Source organism: Anser anser, assembly GCF_964211835.1.
Source record: "Anser anser genome assembly, chromosome: 4".
In the NCBI taxonomy this organism is placed as follows: Eukaryota; Metazoa; Chordata; class Aves; order Anseriformes; family Anatidae; genus Anser; species Anser anser.
In genome coordinates, this window is record NC_139724.1 from 48,657,606 (window position 1) to 48,676,875 (window position 19,270).

Here is a 19,270-nt window from a genome sequence, read left to right on the forward strand (position 1 = left end):
GGGTCGCTTCTGTTGTATTTTGTGATATGTCTTAGTGATGTGGTTTAGTGGAGGACTTGTTAGTGTTAGGTCAGAGGTTGGACTAGGTGATTTTGGAGGTCTCTTCCAACCTAGATGATTCTGTTGATTCTGTCTTCTGAGCCTTAGACTAATTCTTCAGTTTCTACTTGCTGCTGTGTAGTTCTCTGGAATGTATGGATGCAGCAAATACTGTGGTACTCTTTAAGTGGTACAGCATTCACTTCAGATAGGCGTGAAACTCTTAATGTCTGTCTAGAACTGAATTTCCAAAAAATGGTATGAGTTCTTCTGATGGTAGCTCAAAATTCACAATGGGTATGGGTTGGAAATATACCAGTACTTCTAAACATATGAGACCAGAGGTCAAAAGCAATGCGAGTCTACCAGCTGTGGATCTGTTATCAAATGACCATCAAATCATTTTGAATCAAAATCGCCAGGGAATGAAAAGAAAAAAATAGATAGCAATTGCCATTTTTTTTGTGAGAAATGCTTTCATTCCAACATTTTTCACCCGTTCAACTAGCATGTTAAAATTGGGGTTTAATTCTTGAAGCATTCTGTCAGTAAATGCATTCTTTCTCTCTCGTTCTCTCCCCCAGATACCTTAAAGAGAAGCAATTGATAAGACAGCACCTTCAAAATCGAACTGTTAAAAAAACAGAGACTACTGTTTGATGTGCGTGGCGTATTGCGAATACCACCCACTGCTGTTGGCAAAGGAAAGTCTGTGTGCTTTCTTGAATGTGCCATGACTGAAGAAGACATAGAGCACACGGGTGTGCAAAGTGTTTCTTTAGACAATCATGCAACTGAAACTGCATATGCTCCAGTATGGCTCTGGAATACAAGTTGGGGACCACCCAAGAAGATGCACTAAATTGTCCAAAAGGCAAATGCTGAATCTAACTTGAAACTTCAGATAGGGAAAAAATCCCATCCTGGAAAGCACAAGGCTTTACCACCTAGTAATTTCCAAACCTTTGCTGAGAGTCTAGTATATATGCAAAGTGTTGCAGTAACTAATCTGCTAATCATAACAAAAAAAAAAAAAAAGGAAAAAAAATGAAAATAGTGAAAAATTAAAATGGCTTTCCTTCTATTACAGAAATGTTAAATTTTATTAGGAGGAAGCTGTTCAGTAGAGTTAAATGGCAAAAGGTATTTATGTATCCAAGATTGCAGCTAGGCATTTCACTTAGCTTAAAAAAACACCTGCACAAGAGAGACCTGATAGTCCCCTGGCTTCAGATTGGTAGATACCTAACTTATATAACCTTTGAGCACAAGTTTTAAAAATACAAAGAGAAGCTCTCCCAATTTATTGGTACTCAGTTTTTAAATGTATGAGTGAATGTATCTCTGGTGTCCATCTTAAGCTGCAGAGTAAGAACTAAGTGCTGTGGTATCTGCTTGACTGGGTGCTGGAATGTACCCTAGTGTTTTTTTTTTGATGAGACAAATTATTCCATGTTATTTCCTGTGTTTTGATTCAAAGATAGAAAGGAAAAGAGTTCAGTGAGAGAGGCTGAATGTCACAGCCATGATAGGGTGGGGTTGGCATCCTTCTGCAGATGCAATTTGTGGACTGTCTGGTTGTTGCTCAAGCATACAGCAGTCACCTGTAGGGTCCTGTCTGTTCGAGTCATGCTGAATGGTAAAGTTCAAATTGTAGAGGTGTAAATAAAATCCAATTTGTGCACAATTAAGTGCCTTCCTGTAGTAGCTTCTTTCTTATGTGGTGCCTGTATTTTACATCAGCTGTGCTGGACTTATGCAGATAACAGCATAAACACTTTGAGAGAATTGGTGTGCAGAATGTGTTGTCTAGAAATCATGTGGAATAAATCAAGAATGAAAAGCTGTACTCCCCTTGAGGTGATGTTCCTTGGATGATAAGTCAAAAATGAGACATCAATTTGCTAATTAAGCTGTTGTGCTTGGGGCAGGTACTTACTTTAACATACAATCTATTATAATCCTGCCCAGAAAAATGATTGAGAGGAGAAATAAAAATAATTCAGTAGTCAAGATGCATGGTATTAAGAGTTGCTCTAGTTGTGCAAATGTCAGTTCCTTGAAGCAACAGATGTATATACACAAATGTCACTGAAATTACCCAAGAAAACCATTCAAATATCGATTAGCCAAATTATAGGAGATAGGAAACTCACCGTAAAACATCACAGGTTGGACTTGCAAGGTAAGCTCAAATTTCAACGATGTCTAAACTAGTCCACAGTCAAGTATGGTTCTCATCCAAAACCAAGCAGATGTTGGCAGCTTGAACCGAGTCATGCACTGAGGTGTTTTTGGTATATTTTGGCACCAGCTGGCCATACTGAGACACTAGCAATGATGCCAAAGTCAGCACAGGAGCAGACCTCTTGGTCTGGATTTCAGGCTTTGTTCTACCTAACTTACTCTAAGGAACAAGTCAGAAATCACATACAGAGCAATATTCAGGTAGCTCAAATTCATGGGCAGGGAAAGTCTAGCCTGCACTCATGAAACTGGGAGTGATGCAGACCCCTCTGCCTGCACTGCTGTACCTGCTCATCATTTTAACCAAAAAAAAAGTATTTAAGTTTTTTATGTAAATAGGCTATTTGTTAGGTGTTTCACTTGGTAAATGCTTGTAGTTTTATGAATGTAACTACTTGGTCTGAGATGTGAAAAAAATAAAAATAGGATCAGTGCACTGACCATGCGTAAAAGTGTTTGCAAACAGATTCTCCAATCCTGTCTGTATGTACACAGTTCCTAAATGGAACCATTTTTACAGTCATCTGGTGTTAAATACTAGGATCCCATTGGGTTTGCTTGTCTTGCTGAATTGGGACTAAAAGATACTGGAAAAATAACAATGGAACCTAGCACAGATTACCTGTAAATTGTTGGATTTTAAGCACTAGTAAAATAAAGCTGCTACACTGCAGTGGTGTGAGTTTTGTGAATACTGTGTCCATTTTAATGAATTGTTTCTGACAAACACAGACAAGAACAGCAGAAAAATTTATTCTAAAGCAATACTGGATATTCAAGGTAACAGCAATGAGAAACAGATGATGGAGGAAATATGCGTGTGGTTTTTATGTTTAATTCGGGGTCTAAGACATTATCAAAAAGGACAATAGAATAAAAATTTGATGTGATTTTAGTACTACTAAGCTATCCAGTGAGAAAAATCCTAAGTCATCACTGGACCTAAGTCAGTGAATAAGTCCAGTCCTTGAGGAGGAAAACAAAACCACCCAAAGCCACCCCTCTCCCTCCCTCCCCCGCCCCCCCCCCCCAGCCCCAAATTCCAGAAGACTGATCTTTATCAGAACATTAACTCCTGAGAAAACTACACTAAGAGAAACTTCAGATGGTTGTCTATTATCTGTTGTTTTTGTTGTCTTTTGTTTCCCTTTTTTTTTTTTTTTTGACTGAAGACATCACTGGCACTTGGATTGTGTGTGTTAAGTGTGTCTCTTTCCTTTGGAGCTTCCCACTTTTCTCAGAATGTCAATTATATTTGTTCTCCTTACTGGGTGCTGATGACTGGCTTTTCTTTGTCCCGGGACCTGCATTTTTTGATGTATTTTTCAAGTTCTTGCAGCCTTTCTTATTAAACTACACAACTCCAATCTGTTCTGGCTTTCCTTTTCCATTCTTTCTGGATCTTTGACTGCCAACCGTTATTTTCTTTACAGTGAAATTCTGTCTACAAGTGAGAGACCCAAGACTTGTTCTAATACTCCAGCAAAGTCCTTATCAAAGGTGAAGAAAGCAGAAATATGATGTGTATGTTGTGTATCTTATTTGTCTGTTCTATCTGTTGTTATTGTTTATGCTCCTACTATGCAAGCACAACATTAGACTTCAGTTAGCAGCAAGATATCAGTGTCTCTTGGTCAGCTTGTGATTTGTTGTTAACTGCATTGTTATCCATGCAAATCCCTAACGTGTGTTTTACCTGTTCTGTGCTAGTGTGGTTGCTTAATCATACTTTTGTCACGACAAATTTGTCCTCATAGAACATAACTGTTATTTTTCTAGGCTATTGCTGTAATTTGCCTAGATGATTTTGACATGAAAAACACTGCAAAGGGATTTGCAACTATCTCTGTACACCCTGTTGGCAGACACAAATTAAACAATTAGTTTTTCCTTTTATTGTGTCATTAAGGAAAATATTGCGTAGAGTATATATAGGATGGATTCTGATGGGACATCATTTGGTCAATCTCTGTACTTTAGGTTTGCATTTTAAAAAAGATTTGTTTGGTGAATGTTTCTTTATCTTACTAATCTTTTCAGATGCTCATTGGATAACTACTTCTAATTCTTTTGTTCACGAAAAGGATCTGCTATATGGTAATCTCTTGCTTCGAGACCAAGGCTTCCAGAAAAATTTCTTTCTTTTAATACCGTTTTGACACTGGATTTTTAACATGCGCTCTTATTTCTTTTTAAGCAAAAAGGAAAGTAAAAACTCAAATGCTGTTTGAGTGTAAAATCACCTCAAATGCAAATTTTTCATTCTTCCAGTGCTTTCTCTAAGTACTTGTCTGCTGACCAAGTTTCAGCATTTCACGTTCTTTTTCCATGACTTTTTGCTCATCTGTCCTCTTCCTTTCTGTTTGAGATGCCCAAGATAATATTTTTGTGCTTAAAAGCAATTTTACAATTCCCATACAGCAATGTTAATGAATGAATGCGTTGTATTTCAAAGACATTGCTTTTAAAATGCCAAAACAATTATTTTGTGGTTCATAGACAGTTTAAAAATGGTTACAGACAGATTTTCTCAAACTTTTGTCTTTATGCTGTGTAAGATTTGAAAGCTTGTCTTTTTTTTCCTGTTACTATTTCATACAAGAAAAATAGTATCCTTTAGCATAGGATGATGGTGAAATTTAAAACCTCAATTTCCATCCAGTTAACTTTTAGTAAATTTCTTTAACATGATGCTTCTTTTTAGACTTAAAGTAGTTTTAATTTACTTGTTTTGGTTTTACATGACCTTGATTATTTTGAATCAAAGTGTTATGAGCCAGCTATGAAGTTTGAAGAGGAATTTCTCCCCCATCTGAATAAAATTGATATACTTAATTAATTTTCACTTAAGCTGAGCTCTGCAGGCAGACGAGATTTACAGTTTTATATCTCATCATATTCTTTCTGAAATTTGATATTTTACTTGGGGCACCTTTTTTATCTTGTTCACAGTGGAAAATCAAACAGTGGCAGAACTGTAGCAGGTCTAAGTTATCATGACTTTGTTAGGTTTGTGGGTAAAGAGCCACAACATGGTATTCTCCACTATAACTACTCCTATGTTCCTGTTTATACCTCATGAATATTTAGAAAAGATATGCTCACAGTTAAATTTGTGCAACTCCATAACCTTCAGCAAATACCTTCCAGTATGTTATGTGAGCTCTTTATGCTGACAACATTTTTTCACTTCTTTTTATAAGTTCTGGACCCTGAAAAAAAAAAAAGCAAAACTTCTATTAGCAATGAAATTGGGAAGGTAATGTACTTGTGAACAAGTTACATGTGTACAATAGCAGTAAGTCAATTCATTAATGTTTTATAATCTGTACACAACTTGCAGAAACACTGTATATACAGTGTGTATATACATATGACACTGTTTAATATACATTTTGTTTTTACTGTTCAGCTCAGGTTGCCTTAGATGCTTTGGCATTTGTTAGAAAAATACTGAAATACAGCTTTATTAGGTAGAAGGATGATTCTTTGTGGATAGGCTGGGTTTTTTCTGTACTTGATCATTTGAAGCAAAGTAATGCAAAGACTTAGAAAAGAAGGAGTAAGGCTCAAGGGTTGTGGGAAACACGTTAAATTTCAGTTTATCTTAAGGAATATATCAGAGAGATGAGAAGTAAGGAAAAGCAGGTTTACTGAAAGGTAGAGAGAAACCAAAGTAGCTCTGTGTTACGAAAGTCAATAAGCTAAAATTACATAGGAAAGACAAGAGAAAAGCAGAAATAGGGCAAATAAATACAGAAAATGTTTTGACCTAAAGTTTGGAATATTTTTCCCTTCCTATTGCAAAGAAACTTTTAAAAGGAAATTCAGTTAAGTACTGTTAGCAAGGGGAAGAACTTTGCATATATCTTTCAACAGTGCCAAGTCCCAGTGACTCCCCAGTAGCAATAGATGTAGCTGAGTTCTGTGTCTATAAATTGCTACAAAGAAACACAAGGATAACTAGATATGTTCTCTAGCAGTCATTCACAGCTAAACTGACATGGCTATCTATCTGTGCAGGCAATAAAGTTGGTCTTTGGAAATAGAACCAAAGGAATTCTGGCTAGTCAGGCTTTGCTTTTGTTGCTTAATGGAGAAATTTACACTCTTGTGTATATTTTCATTTTGAATGAGAATATAAAGGTGAAAACAGAAACAATACCTCTTTCACAAAACATGCTTCATGGTTTTCTTCTTTGCAGCACTGTTCCCTCATGGCAGTAAAAGCCGCAGTGACGGAGGTCAGCTGTTCCTGTGTGATCTGCGGCTTGTATTTGATGAGGTTGATGAGCATTCTGCAAGAAAAGCAAAGAAAGCACTGTGAACCTGGAAGGGTAGGCACACGGATTAGGACCACTTCTCAAACACTATTCCTGCAAAATCTTGTCTTTCTTATTGCCCACTTGCTTTATATAGCTTTTTCTTTTTTTTTTTTTTTCCCACTACTCGGGTAGGGATTTGCAGTGGGGAGTCAATATGTGCCTCATTCTCCTGTGGAAAAAAAAGTGGCAATGCTCATTTTTGGAGTTGTTCCACCGTGAATGCCTATGAATACATACAGTTGGTTTGTGTTGTGTACCATTCCAGAGGGTCCAAGGCAGTATGGGATTGCCATAGCACAAGTTGAGCTCGGAGAGCTTTTTTTTCTTTTTTATGTTTTTACACTGTGTCTTGTGCAGCTCCTGTAAAGGATGGTGCAAGGAACTAATTTTAGGCACCTGTTGCTTCCATTCTGGTGGTGTATACACCAGTGCAGATTCCCACCTCTGAAAATGACTTTCTTCTAATCAAAGGCAGGTAAATATAGGTTGAACTAGAGAGCAAAAGAAACCGCAATAAACATGAGAGGAAAGCAAAGCAGTTTGGAAAACATGTTGGTGAGCATTGCCAGGATGAGAGTAAGAAACAGGGGGAACAGTAAAACAGGCATGTCTTACTCCTGTTTCTTGTGCTGTAACTTTTCCTCTTCCGTCGTACACAAGTCTTCGTGGAAAGTGAACAGACCAGGAGTCAATGATAAGGGCACATAATTCTCATCAATTTCTAGTTTCCCCATGCATGGTCTCCTAAGAGCGTAGGAGCTACTACAGCAGTGGCAAACACCAGGGTTTATTGGGTTGGTTAGGTGTCTTCTACATATTTCTCCAAGCACAAGATCCAGCTTTACCAAAAGAGGTGAAAAAAAACAATCTCATGTTATTGCTTTATTTTCTATTTTCCCCTGAAAGATGCCGCTCTTAGTAAAGTTGTAAATAATAACCAAGAATTTAAATTAAGCTTTGTCTATAAGATAAGTTTATTTTTCTACTGAATGCTGGCTTTTGTTAGTGCAAAAATGGTTCAGATTTATCAGGATATATATATGCAGTTTTAGAGACTGTTCTTTGTGCATAGATATTATGTGATTTCTTCATAAAATGGTGCTTCCTTTCGATGTGTATTGATAAGCAGGTTTTGTGGGTATGTTCTACTGTTCTCGTAAACATAATGTTTCACAAATAATGGCTGGGTACAGGCTGAAGCTTACGTGTTTTGACCTGTGGGCTTGGAGAGCTCTATGAAAGAGCTGCACAAAATATATCGCTTTCATAGAGCAGTATGGCTTCAGGCATCTAGAAAGGATGATCCCTCTAGAAATAACCATCTCTCAGATGAGATCATTAGCTTCAGAGAGAACAGGGTCAGGTTGCCTGTACTGCATAACTGTTAAGTGCCTAGCGCTGGCATGACAATTTCCTGATCTTCACAGAGTGTCATTCAAGCATTAACTTCAATGACACTGCATTATGCTTACTTCAGGTGTGTACCTGGTAGTACATCTTCAGTGCAGCTCAGTAGTTGAGTCAACATTTTGCTCGTTTACTGGTACTCTTAAGTTCTTGGACCCTGCTAGTAGCAGGAATTGTCACAGAAAAAGTAGGACAAAGATGAGGGGGGAAAAAATTACTCACGTTTTCTTCAGCACAAGGCAATAGCTTGTCCTGGCTTAACTGGCAGCATTTGGAGCCGATTGTAGTCATTTGTTTGGTGAATTTTATTAGCTCTGCAGATGTTAGCTGAGGCATCTTCTTGGTGAAGCTCATGAGAAGCCTGAAATGATAATTGATTTGATATTGGTGCTTTTGTTCCACCAGGCAGCAGTGAGCAAGCCACTGCCTTCACATATGTAAAGCTCCAGCCAAACCCCACCGAAGAACATTTATTCATACAAGGGCAGGACGGAGCCTGGTGTTTGTAACTCCTGTAGGCAAGTATAAGCATGCTCTGTTGGTTGGAGATCTCTCCTTCTTCTGACCAATCTCTTACCAGGTTAAATAAAATTAATGGTAAGAAGGTCATTTATATGTTGGTGGGCCCTCTTATGAAATGGTACGTATACTTTTCCTGTGTTATTCACTTCCCTTGAATGTAGGGATCTGGTTTAAAAGCCAAATTGAACTCAAGTGACTTACTGACAGACTAAATCAAGGCAGAAGATTAGCTCAAAAAAGTTCACTTTTTTTTCTGCTTTAAAAATATGCTTATTAGCTATCATGGCCAGTAGAAGCATAGCAACTGTTAAAACAGGCAGATGTAGCATACCAGATTTATTGGAAACCTGGAACTCCTAAGGTCTTTTAAAGATCAGACATGCCCAGGAGTACAAAAAGCCTACTCTATCTCCCCAGAGTAAGACAGCAGAAGCCTAACTTTAAGTACGCAAGCAATTTACAGATTTCATTGAGATTGCTTACATACTTCGTTAGGCATGTGATCATTAACCTTGCAAATCAGGGCCAGAGTTCCTCCAAGAGGCTTGTGCCTGCATGTTGCATTTAAGCGTAGCATCCATTTAAGCTACTCAGGTTTTGTTCTGTCTTCTGTAGTTAAATCTTGTTACAATTGTTAATATTTACATCTGCTGCAGGAGATAGAGCAAAGTCTTTTGCAAAAGATGCAGCAACTGCCTTTTGGCCAAAATTACGACTCATAAGTTGGAGCTCATAGCTCAAAATGCAACTATAAAGCAAAAAAAATCATAGGAAAACATAGGTGAGAGATAGAACGAGTTGTCATTTCACTGCCTCAGGAGTTTGGATAAGGACAGAACCCATAAGAAGCAAGAACACTGTCTTGGAAAAGAAAAAAAAAATCTTAAAAGTAATAAATGTATTGGACCAAACATTCTAGTGGTGTCGTTTAGCCTAGCTTTTTTGCCATACATGGATTTACTCCGGCCCGAGTTGTGCCAGCTGGTATGGGAATAATATAAGCATAAAATAAAAACAAGGAATACTCGTTTTGGAAATAGTAGTCTCCTTTTTCCTTGTAAATGTCACAGCTTGTTTTCATCACACTTTCCGTTTCATAAATGTGTTTCTTCAGTTCTTCTTCCTGAGGAAAAGAAATTAGTTTAAGGAGTCACTTTTCAGGGGGAATGCAGAATCCCCTTCTGCCTGCTGGTGAGGTCTTGATATCCAAGGCTGCCCCTCGCCTGATACATACCACCAATTTTTAATTTCATGAGAAGTCTTTATCTGTCTAAAACCTCTAAACTGCCTGAATATGACTAATGTCCAATTGAAACATCTTCCATTAATTTTGTATAATGGACGGAAGGCTAGGTCTGAAACTCTGGGTGGCTCCAAACTTCAGACAAGTACAATGCTAAATGTCTGTATCTGAGACAATAACCACAAGGGTTTTTCACATTTGCAAGAGGGCAACTGGCACTGCAAGGGAGCCTAAAAGAGAGTAGGTAGTGGCTCACAGAAATGCCAGCTCCACCCATCTCCCAAGCATGTCTGTCTATTCCTGATAAATTACTGGCGTACCACTGTAGCACCAATGCAGTCTCTTACAAAACATCTGCAGGGAGAGGAGGTTGGGTACCTCTGAGCTGTTGTTTGCAACAAGAGAGGAGTTGGTTCTTGTCCTGTCCCCAGAAAAAAAAAGTCGTCTTGACCCAGAGGGCCTGAAGTCTTTCCCACCTACCAGCTCTTTTGATCTACCAGCCTTCTCCCCAGCGTGAGGTTAATACCAAGGGAGGAAAGCAGAGGGCTGCCTGAAGAACCCAGTCCCTCCACGTGCTGCTGCAGGGGTGCATCCTGCTCCCACTCTTTGCAATGCCATGTTCATTTCCCCAGCAACCCTCGTCTGCCTCCAGTAACTGAAGGCTGTGACGGCTCTGTTGATGCTTTTCTGTACAGCAATCATTTGGGACTCACAATTTTGGTTACAGGAACTGTGGGTACTTGCTCTAGACCTGGAGTAGGGATAGTCACAATTTAGCCAAAACCAGTCCTATGGTCGTGCGCCTGTAACCATCAACGTATTGTGTGAAGCATGATGGCACCCACCCCTCTGCTGCAGCAGTCTTGTGGAGAACCAGTTTTGCAGCACTCATCCAGTAGGTCCTCATATCCTTTACCAATTCTTAAAAGCATTTGAGCAGAAAATTCAGGGTGTCTTCTGGAATATTCATAGAGAAACCTGCAATATGCGGAGTATGTATGTAGCGGATATTAGAGATAAAACAAAACTGCCCTCAAGAGTTCGGGGATGGTAAGGACAGCAGGGTGGTTTTGAGATGGTCTCATCTGAACTTTCATGTTACAGGGAGAATTTCACAGAATCACAGCCTGGGATTCAACTAAAACAAAACCTGACTGACTGAGCACAGCATTGCCTGAGCAAGTCCTGTGCACGTTAACACTCCCAGTTTAGTGCCAGCTTGGGTCAAGTGTAGCTTACATCTTTGTATGGTTTCATTTTTGTTCTTCTTTAAATCCTATCTAAATGATAATGAAATAATTTCCAGTAACAAAGCCATTTATCAATAGACAGCAAAAAAACAAACAAACAAAAAAAAACAACTCTACTAAAAGCAGTCACCTCACCTGGAGTAGTCGTGCTTAATCTATTTCTTGGGGACTTTATACTGCTTCTGTTGCAGCCATTTTTTTGCCCAAGTTTAATACTAATAGGATCGGGGCATCATCACACAAAGGAACATGGCTGGAACAGAAATAGGTCAAACCTGTTTGGATCAAGACATGAGCCTGACTTAGATAAGTGTTTTTTAATTCTCATTTAAGAGTGGATCAAAGCTATATTTTGACCCTAAGATCAGAACTGATAGTGCCTAATTTTCACATGCTTTTCTTCAGTTTTCTCTGAAATAACCATTGTGCCCTGTTCAGCATTTGTTCCCATTCCATATCTTCCAAGGTTGAGTGGTATTTTACTCAGATAAACTTGTACAGTACCACATGCCCACATGCTCACAGAGCAGACATCTGAGACTAATAAGCTGAACTTTAACTTTCAAACTGGCTCTTTTTGACCCAAGTAGCAAAACAGCAAAATTGAAGAGTAGAGGAAGATGTGTTACCTGGCTAAGTGGGTATCTTTTTCCTGAGCAAAGCGTTCACATATTCCTTTGTCTTCTATAAACTCCCTGACGTGGGGGGACAAGTTTGCAGGTTTGTCATCATTTTCTGCATTAATTATGCATTCACTTCTTTGTAACAGTGGCTTTTCACAGCACTTTTTAATTTTACTTGATATGATGTCTTGGTTGGTGCAGACATAGTGTAGAATCTCTTCCTGAAAGGTAAAGAAAGAAAGGAAAGGAATGTTATCACATTTTGGTCTCTATTTTTTTGATCAGTATTCTTATCTCTGTTTTACAGACAGAGAAGGCGACACCCAAAGAAAGGAGGTGGCTGGCCAATGCTGTGCAACAGTCACCTAGCAGAACAAGGAAGACTGAAGTCCTCTTGCTCTATTTGCTGAAGCTTCTTGCTTGCCATTTGGTAGGTGCTAGGTAACCACCTAAACAGAGAAGTTAACTCTCTAGCTAGACAGCACAGACAAGTAGTGAGATAAACGGATTTGGTTTGTTAGAAGAAAAGAAAGAACAGAGGACAGGCAGATATTATGTTTTGCTGCAAGTTGCATGGAAAATATATGGCACTGAAGCAGTGTTAGGTCATTTTAGTCACAAAGTGGTTCTTTCTGCCCTTTTGGATGACTTGATGCTGGAAAAAGTCAAATGGGAGAGTCAAGCAGATTTTTAGATTGAAGAAACAAACTCCAGGTTTGGCAAGCAACCAGAACCTCACATGAGAAAAAAAAAATTAAAACAAGAAAAAAGGCATTTAATTTTTCCAACCATATAAAAATTAAATGAATTTTACCCTATCGTGCATACACTCCAGCATATCTCCACGACAGCAGTCCTTGTGCATGTTAGCAATATCCATCACAAGTTTGCTAACAGTAACAAAATCAGCTTTAGGAAATTTCTGGCTTATCTGAGCAAGTTTCCTGGAATGAAAAACAATACATACTGCTTATATTAACAATGTGAGACTGAGAGTTCACACCATTTTCCTGTAGAGGGCGTTATGCAAACTGGTCAGAAACGGTCGGCTCCTGCTCCCACTGAAGGTGATAAAAAAAAATGTCCCTTGAAGCCGGTAGCTGAGGTACTTGAAGTTATCTGAGGATGCTGGGTGAAATTCAGTGTGAGATAACAAAGACGTGGTAGGTGAACATAAAATTACAGGAATAACCTTATGTTTTTAGAGCTGGGCTGTACTGTGCTCACGATCACTCTTTCATCACAAAGAGCTTGGTTCATTTCAAACTTTGTTTTTCAATTTTTGAAAGCTAATGGCAGCTTTTAGGGAAACAGCGACTACTGTCATGCATAAATTTGTATTCTTAATCTGTATGCCTTGTTAGATGCCGCTAGTGAGCTGCAAACAAAAATGATGTGGCCAGTATTCAGGGTCATTGTACTGTGTGCAGGTGTGGATTCACGTTTAAGCTAGCATGTGACATCCATGCTTTATTTTAATGTGTGTGTGCCAAATGGAGCTTACAGAAGCAGTCGGGAAGGATTGCAATGAGTGTCTGTAGCAAAGCATTACATCTTGGTGATGAATTTGGCTGTTCTGTAGCCAAAGCAAACAAACGCAAGCCTTGTTTGGCAAGCAGGGGGAAGACTTACAGAGCCTTTATGGTCCTTTCTCCAAACTTCTTCAGAATTCCACATGTGTGTTCCTGCCTCAGGCCATCTTCTCTGACTGGCTTCACTACCTTTGGCACCTGGTAGGAAGAAGTTAAAGGTCGTGAAAACAGAACAAAAGACAAGACAATGCTTTAGGGTAAAACTACTGACAACTTTTTTTTTCTTTTTTTTTTTTTTAGGAGGGATTTTTAAATAGTGAAAGAAAGACTTTTACTGTCCAAGCTACAATCTGAACTAAGTGTTGTGCCTGCTATTTACTCATCAGCATGTATTAAATAAGTGTTCTGTGAAAGGAAACTAGAACCCTTCTAGACAATAGTTTACTATTTTTAGGGTGGGGAAGAAATCTTCACCTGGAAGCTACAGGATTGCCTTTGTGTTACTGTTAGCTAATGTTAGTTGTTATTTGTTAGTGGTATTAGCTGCCATCTCTTGCAGCCCAGCCGAAGTGTAAGAAAGGCATATTCAGCAAGGGCAGGTTCCCCATGCTTATTTTCCACTGTTACAGGTAAGTTGCTGTGAATTTCTGACTCTAGTTGCATGTGGTGCATACCTCTACAGTGCAAACACTTGGCCAAGCAGGTGATGCGCTATCATTATGGGGCTATAAACAGGGAAAAAAAAAAAAAAAAAAAACACACCACAGATTTCTGCACGCTGCATACTACCACTTCCTCTCCAGGCATCCTTACAACAAACACTGTGTACATAGCAGAGTCAGAATTGATACCATGGCAGGTGTGGGGACTGCCCTTGGCTCCATATACATCCACCCAACATCCCACATCAGGTATTTTCGTTTAAAAATTTAAACTATAATTTCAGAGAGCATTTAAGTCTGATTTCAGCCCATCCTTAACAAGGTGAATTCTAACATCAGATGCTGAAAAATAAACAGACAATAGCCCTGCTTCAGCATTTGTTTAGCTATGGGAAAGCCACTGCTCACACATTATTAAACTAAACCCCTGCAATGTAATACCTGTCTCCGAAAGCATTCCTCCAGGTTATGAGTGGGGTTTTCGTCACTTCTACAGCAGTCTTTCATCATCTCATTATAATGGATAGCAACAGAAAGGATTGTTGGGGCATAGAGGAAAGGATGCCTTCTGGAAACCTCGTAGATGAAACTAAAACAGAGAGCAATGTCGTTACTTTCAGAATAAGCCCCCACATACAAGGGACTGCAGTGTTATTGTAGCATCTGCCAGTACATTGAAATAATAGCTACTAAAAGTGACTGTTTTCCTGTCAAACTATCAGCTGTATAGTGCAGTGTTTATCCTGGAAAAAGTCTGATGGGGCTAGCATTTTCCTAGAAATGAAGGGCTCAAACCCTGATGGTCCTGGCCTAGAGGTCGCAAAACATCTGCTTGCCTTTTTAGGGCTGAAGGGAGGTCCTTGGTTTCCAGATGAGTCCTCTGCATAAACTACAATGAAATAGGTCAGATTGTTTATCATTTGGACCTATATTCAAAGCAGGAGGTGGCAGAACAGGGTTCACATAAGGACAATCAGAGCTGGCTGGATTATACAAATGTTTCTCATTAAGAAGGAAAAAGAGGATAGCATTACAGAGAGTCTCATATTGAACTTTTGGTTGGTACTGCATTTGTGGTCTTTAGACTTGTTATTATCATATCCAGGCAACGAATCTTTGATTTATTTACTTACTATCCTGTTAACGAATGTTGATTCTGTGAATAATTTTTGCAGGCAGCTTCAGCATTTGGCCTTTCAAAAGAAGAAATGAATGCTCTTGATGAATTTTTAAGGGAGAGGAAGCAATCATTTCTTTCAGGGTCCTTTTTAGCACAGCAGTCAGTAAACCTGGGAAGATTTTCCTCCTGGCATATCGTATCGAGGAAAATCTTGTCCTGTGAAGAATTAGAAAAAAGTTGACGCATGTGAGCATTCCATTTTACTCTTGTGAGCTTTCTGGGGAGACTTGTTAACCCAACAAGCCCTCACTTGCATAAATGTATAGTTTCTCTCTTTTTCTTTCCTCCTGCTTTGACTGCAACGAATATCAGACTGACCTCTAAAACATAAATGATATGTCACTCTCTGATAGCTACTATTATGCCAAGATAGACTTTGAAGTGAAATGGTTTTGGAACACACTGTCCAGCTTTCACTGAACTTAAACCAACATTCAGACTCTTGTTTCTTGATTACATTTGAGATGATAGTTAAGATTTGTATAGTGTTGTTTCTAACATAGCAGGATCTATTCTTTTCTAATTAGTCAGCTTTGTACAATGATGAGTCTCTTGTTTCTTGTTCATATAATAGCAATGCTCAGGTTCAGCTGTCAGTCATGTATCAGCTGGGAACTGTTTTTATTCAGGGTTTGCTTCAGACCCAAGTTTAATAAATAGAAATGTGTCATAACACAGATGGATATTCATGTTTTGTGATTCAATCTACCAGCTCCAAAAGTGGGTTGGAGCAGACACCATCAAAAACTAGCAGTGTGAGTTAATGGAGTGGAACAGACATCTATAAGCACCATATTTGCTAGAAACATCTAACTAGGCTCTACTGATTTTTTTTTTTTACACCGGCCATAAAAGCACAACATTGCAAACATCTTTTAGAAAGATATAGACGAAGTAATTCAAAAGTTACTGTGATATAGGGGGGGGGGGGGGGGACACGACTTTGTTTTCCTCCGTTCATCTTGAGATGCCTTATACATGAGAGCATGGAGAGGGAAAAACGTCAGTAAAAGCAAATCTATACACAAAGAAGTCACATCTCCTAATAATGTGTTCCTTTTTGGAAGAAATACGTACCAGTACTCTGAAATTATAAGTCACTTTTGAAGGTCTGTGCCATATTAGAAGTATGGACATGCTTACCAAAGGCTTCAGACAATCTGGGTTGTCTCCATCTGCAGCAGCGCACCTTTTGGCAAGGTCCGTTACAGCTTCAGCCATTTTAACCGCTTTGGTGAATGTGCTTCCTTGCACATACTGAGCAAACATGATCATGGCACTGCAAGAACACAGAGCGATAAAGATGTTGCTGCCTACCTAAAAACTCATCACATTACTTTTAGTGCGAGACAGTAAGATGATCATATTCTATGATTTCTGTCATCACAGACTGAGTTTGCATGGGCTGGTGGAAGAGGTGAGTGTTTGACTCACAGTATGTGTTCATTTCCAAATGACACAAAATACCACAGGGATGTTCATTGGCAGCAAATTTGCAAGTAGACTCTTTATCTGGACAACTTACATGGCTTTAAAATTATTCTCCTGCAGCTGAGAAAAACGCTGTCCAATGCTGTTTTTTTCCTCTGAAAAACAAGATAATTGGTCTTTGAATAAAAAAAAATGTTAAGTGAATTCTTCAAATGCTTTTTTTTTTAAATATATATATATATATATATATACTGGAGTTTCAGAAAAACATAATTCAGTGCCTGAGGTAGTCTGAGGTAGTAGCACTAGGTTTGGAAGTAATAAGCTCATATTACCTATTTGACTTACGTATGAGGATGTGAATTTGTTTTTGAACTACAGGGCCAATATAGTTCCCCTGCCTCATTCAAGTGTTGTGGGGGAAATATTCTGAAACCTAGAAGGTGTTCAGCTACTTAGATGATGCAAGTCATATGATTAAAATCCTTAGAAAATACCTTTTAGCCTTATTTTAGCTATTTAAGGGTGTACTTGACAACTGTTTCGCTGCAGATAAAGGCTTCTCTATGTAGAAAGCATGGAATAATTTGAGGGCTACATTGGTAGGCAAAGCTCCACAAAAATTCACACAGCCACATCCTTCTGTACGAGCTCTGCACATGGCCCAGTGGAAAACAAGTGTGCTCAATCTACCTAAAGATTATATGCAAATATTTTTCTTTTGTCAGTGGATTATTTATTAGTGGATTATTTATTAATGGCGAAACCTAAACCCAATAATTTCTTGAGTTCCTTGTTCATTAGAGAATATTCTCAGAGATTAATTTCAACATAGTGGGCTTATTCCCAAATCAGGATGGTACTGGCTCACATCCATGTCAGTAGGGCTGAGAGCAGTATAAAAAGATCAAAGTGAAGTAATAAGCCAGCTTCTCCAAGTAACTAGGAAGTGTGAATTGGGATGATAAGAAGAGATAACAAAAATAGCAGTTGTTTTATGGTCTTGGGCCATTTACTGCATTTGGAAGTTCTGAAGATGAGAAAATGACTAATGATAGAAATATGTAAAGTGAAAGACTCATCTGAACTGCACACTACAGGAGGTTTTCAGTTGTCTCATTTTTGGCACTTGACCTTAGTGCAAAGCGGGGCCTTCATAAGCCTCTCCAGGAGTCAGTGAAGAACAACATAGATTCCTCCAAAGGATAGTAAAGAGCAATTGCATAATTTAGCTACTGAATAGCCGTCTGGAGGTAGCATCCCTTTTGTGCCTTCACTGTGTCACTCTCCCATGGACTGCAGAGGGAAGCTAAAACAACTGCAGTCAAAAACTTCAGCAGTTGTTGGAGTACCTGAAATTCAGTGGAATAACTCCCACAGAGGTTAAATTACTCTTCAATACACATCCTCTCAGTAAGTATGGGCTGTCCCTTTACATGGACTCTCAAGACATTAAGAAGCATCATGTCTATGGTTGATCTCAAGAAACAAGTTATACAGCTACAGTGTTGTTGTATATCTTTCACTTCTAAGAAAATACTATCTAAATTTGGCAGTGATAAAATGAGATACCAAATAACCATGCATGCCAAGTTGCATTTATCAGCATTAAATGAAAGAATAGAATAAAAATATGAGATATATTCTTACCTATGTCCCGATAACTTCTAGGCAGGGCTTTGACTACAGTAAAGCTTACTAATAAAATGATATAAATTACTGTTCTCCAATTCATAATGTCAGCCTTTGGCAGAAGCCTGAGATGGGTTTGGTTTATCTCTGAAAGGCAGAAAGATTTAAGAGGAACGATCTTATATACTCTACCAAATGATTTCTGGTTAATCAAAACCCTTTTAGTGCCATATATAACATTAACCCTTTTAGAATATTCCCACAATAATTAAACATGACATTATTTGCTTAGTATGATGAACCGACCAGCTTGTTGTGAAGAAGGGACCTTGTAGATTCTTTTTTCCCCTGAAATTTAGACAAATAGACATTTTAAACTTATCACACTTCAAACAAGAAGTTTAAACATTCTTTGTGCTTTTTATCATGAATGTAGATCTCTTCTACTTACAGATTTGTTCAAAGGTGATTGCTGTGCAGAAGATGCCTTTGTAACACACTGTTGACTGAAAGAACACAAGTTCATCAGTTTAAACCCTTAAACCTGAGATTTTTGCATCCCTCCTTGCCAAACAAGTTATCTCTTGCTCCCACACTTGGTGGCTCCCACACTTGATGGCATGGTGAAAAAGGTGAATTAAGCAGCCCATGCAATGTATTTGCAGCATTAACAATTAGCATCAAAATATGCCAGAAATCTTGAAACAAAATCAAAACTATAATGAAGGGGAAAAAATAATAAAGTTACTTAGTGCCTTCTTAAAAAGTACTCTATAATCATCATCATGATGAAAACATCAAATTTTTGGAGATTTAATGGCTTCAGAGAGCCAGGGGTATTTGTAACTAAGAGACAGGTGGGCAAGGATATGTATATTCAGTCTGAAGGAGGCAACAAAGATAGAACTTCTTATTTTTTTAATGAGAAACTGGCAGTATTCTTTGTTCCATGCTGAAGAAAGATGATGAGGGTTGTTTGTTATCACACGAGACAGTATCAAAAGGAAAAAGATTCTTAATGAAGGCGGGAGCATGGGGGCAATCTGGGGACTACCTACTGCAATCCCGCATCACTTTCCCCAGAAGCAGCCAGGAAGAGATGCAGATTGATCCTCTTATTTTCAGAATGGTACCCTAATACAACCTTGCTACTGTAAGCTCTAAAAATAAGGAAAGC

The 19,270-nt window shown here is 38.6% G+C and overlaps 2 protein-coding genes across 11 annotated transcripts in view; one reads left to right on the forward strand and one right to left on the reverse strand.

Moving 5' to 3' along the window:
* RASSF6 (Ras association domain family member 6) overlaps positions 1–1,730 on the forward strand; it is a 133,500-nt gene extending 131,770 nt beyond the window's left edge. For all 10 annotated transcript variants that reach the window (XM_083836080.1, XM_083836082.1, XM_083836081.1 and 7 more), the window contains one exon: positions 624–1,730. In XM_083836080.1, the coding sequence (XP_083692206.1) occupies positions 624–699 (76 nt within the window). In that variant the 3' untranslated portion in view covers positions 700–1,730. The remainder of the gene's footprint in view (positions 1–623) is intronic.
* On the reverse strand, positions 1,406–19,240 carry LOC310899575 (alpha-fetoprotein-like). Its single transcript, XM_083836070.1, has 16 exons — positions 18,545–19,240; positions 18,400–18,441; positions 18,112–18,240; positions 16,556–16,616; positions 16,174–16,309; positions 14,984–15,186; positions 14,292–14,439; positions 13,289–13,386; positions 12,471–12,600; positions 11,663–11,877; positions 10,629–10,761; positions 9,566–9,663; positions 8,241–8,379; positions 7,227–7,450; positions 6,452–6,584; positions 1,406–5,498 (listed from the first exon to the last, which is right to left on the reverse strand). The coding sequence occupies exons 3-16, from the start codon at positions 18,194–18,196 to the stop codon at positions 5,454–5,456; spliced, it is 1,848 nt and encodes a 615-aa protein (XP_083692196.1). The 5' UTR covers positions 18,197–18,240; positions 18,400–18,441; positions 18,545–19,240; the 3' UTR covers positions 1,406–5,453.
* Positions 19,241–19,270: the final 30 nt, after the last annotated feature.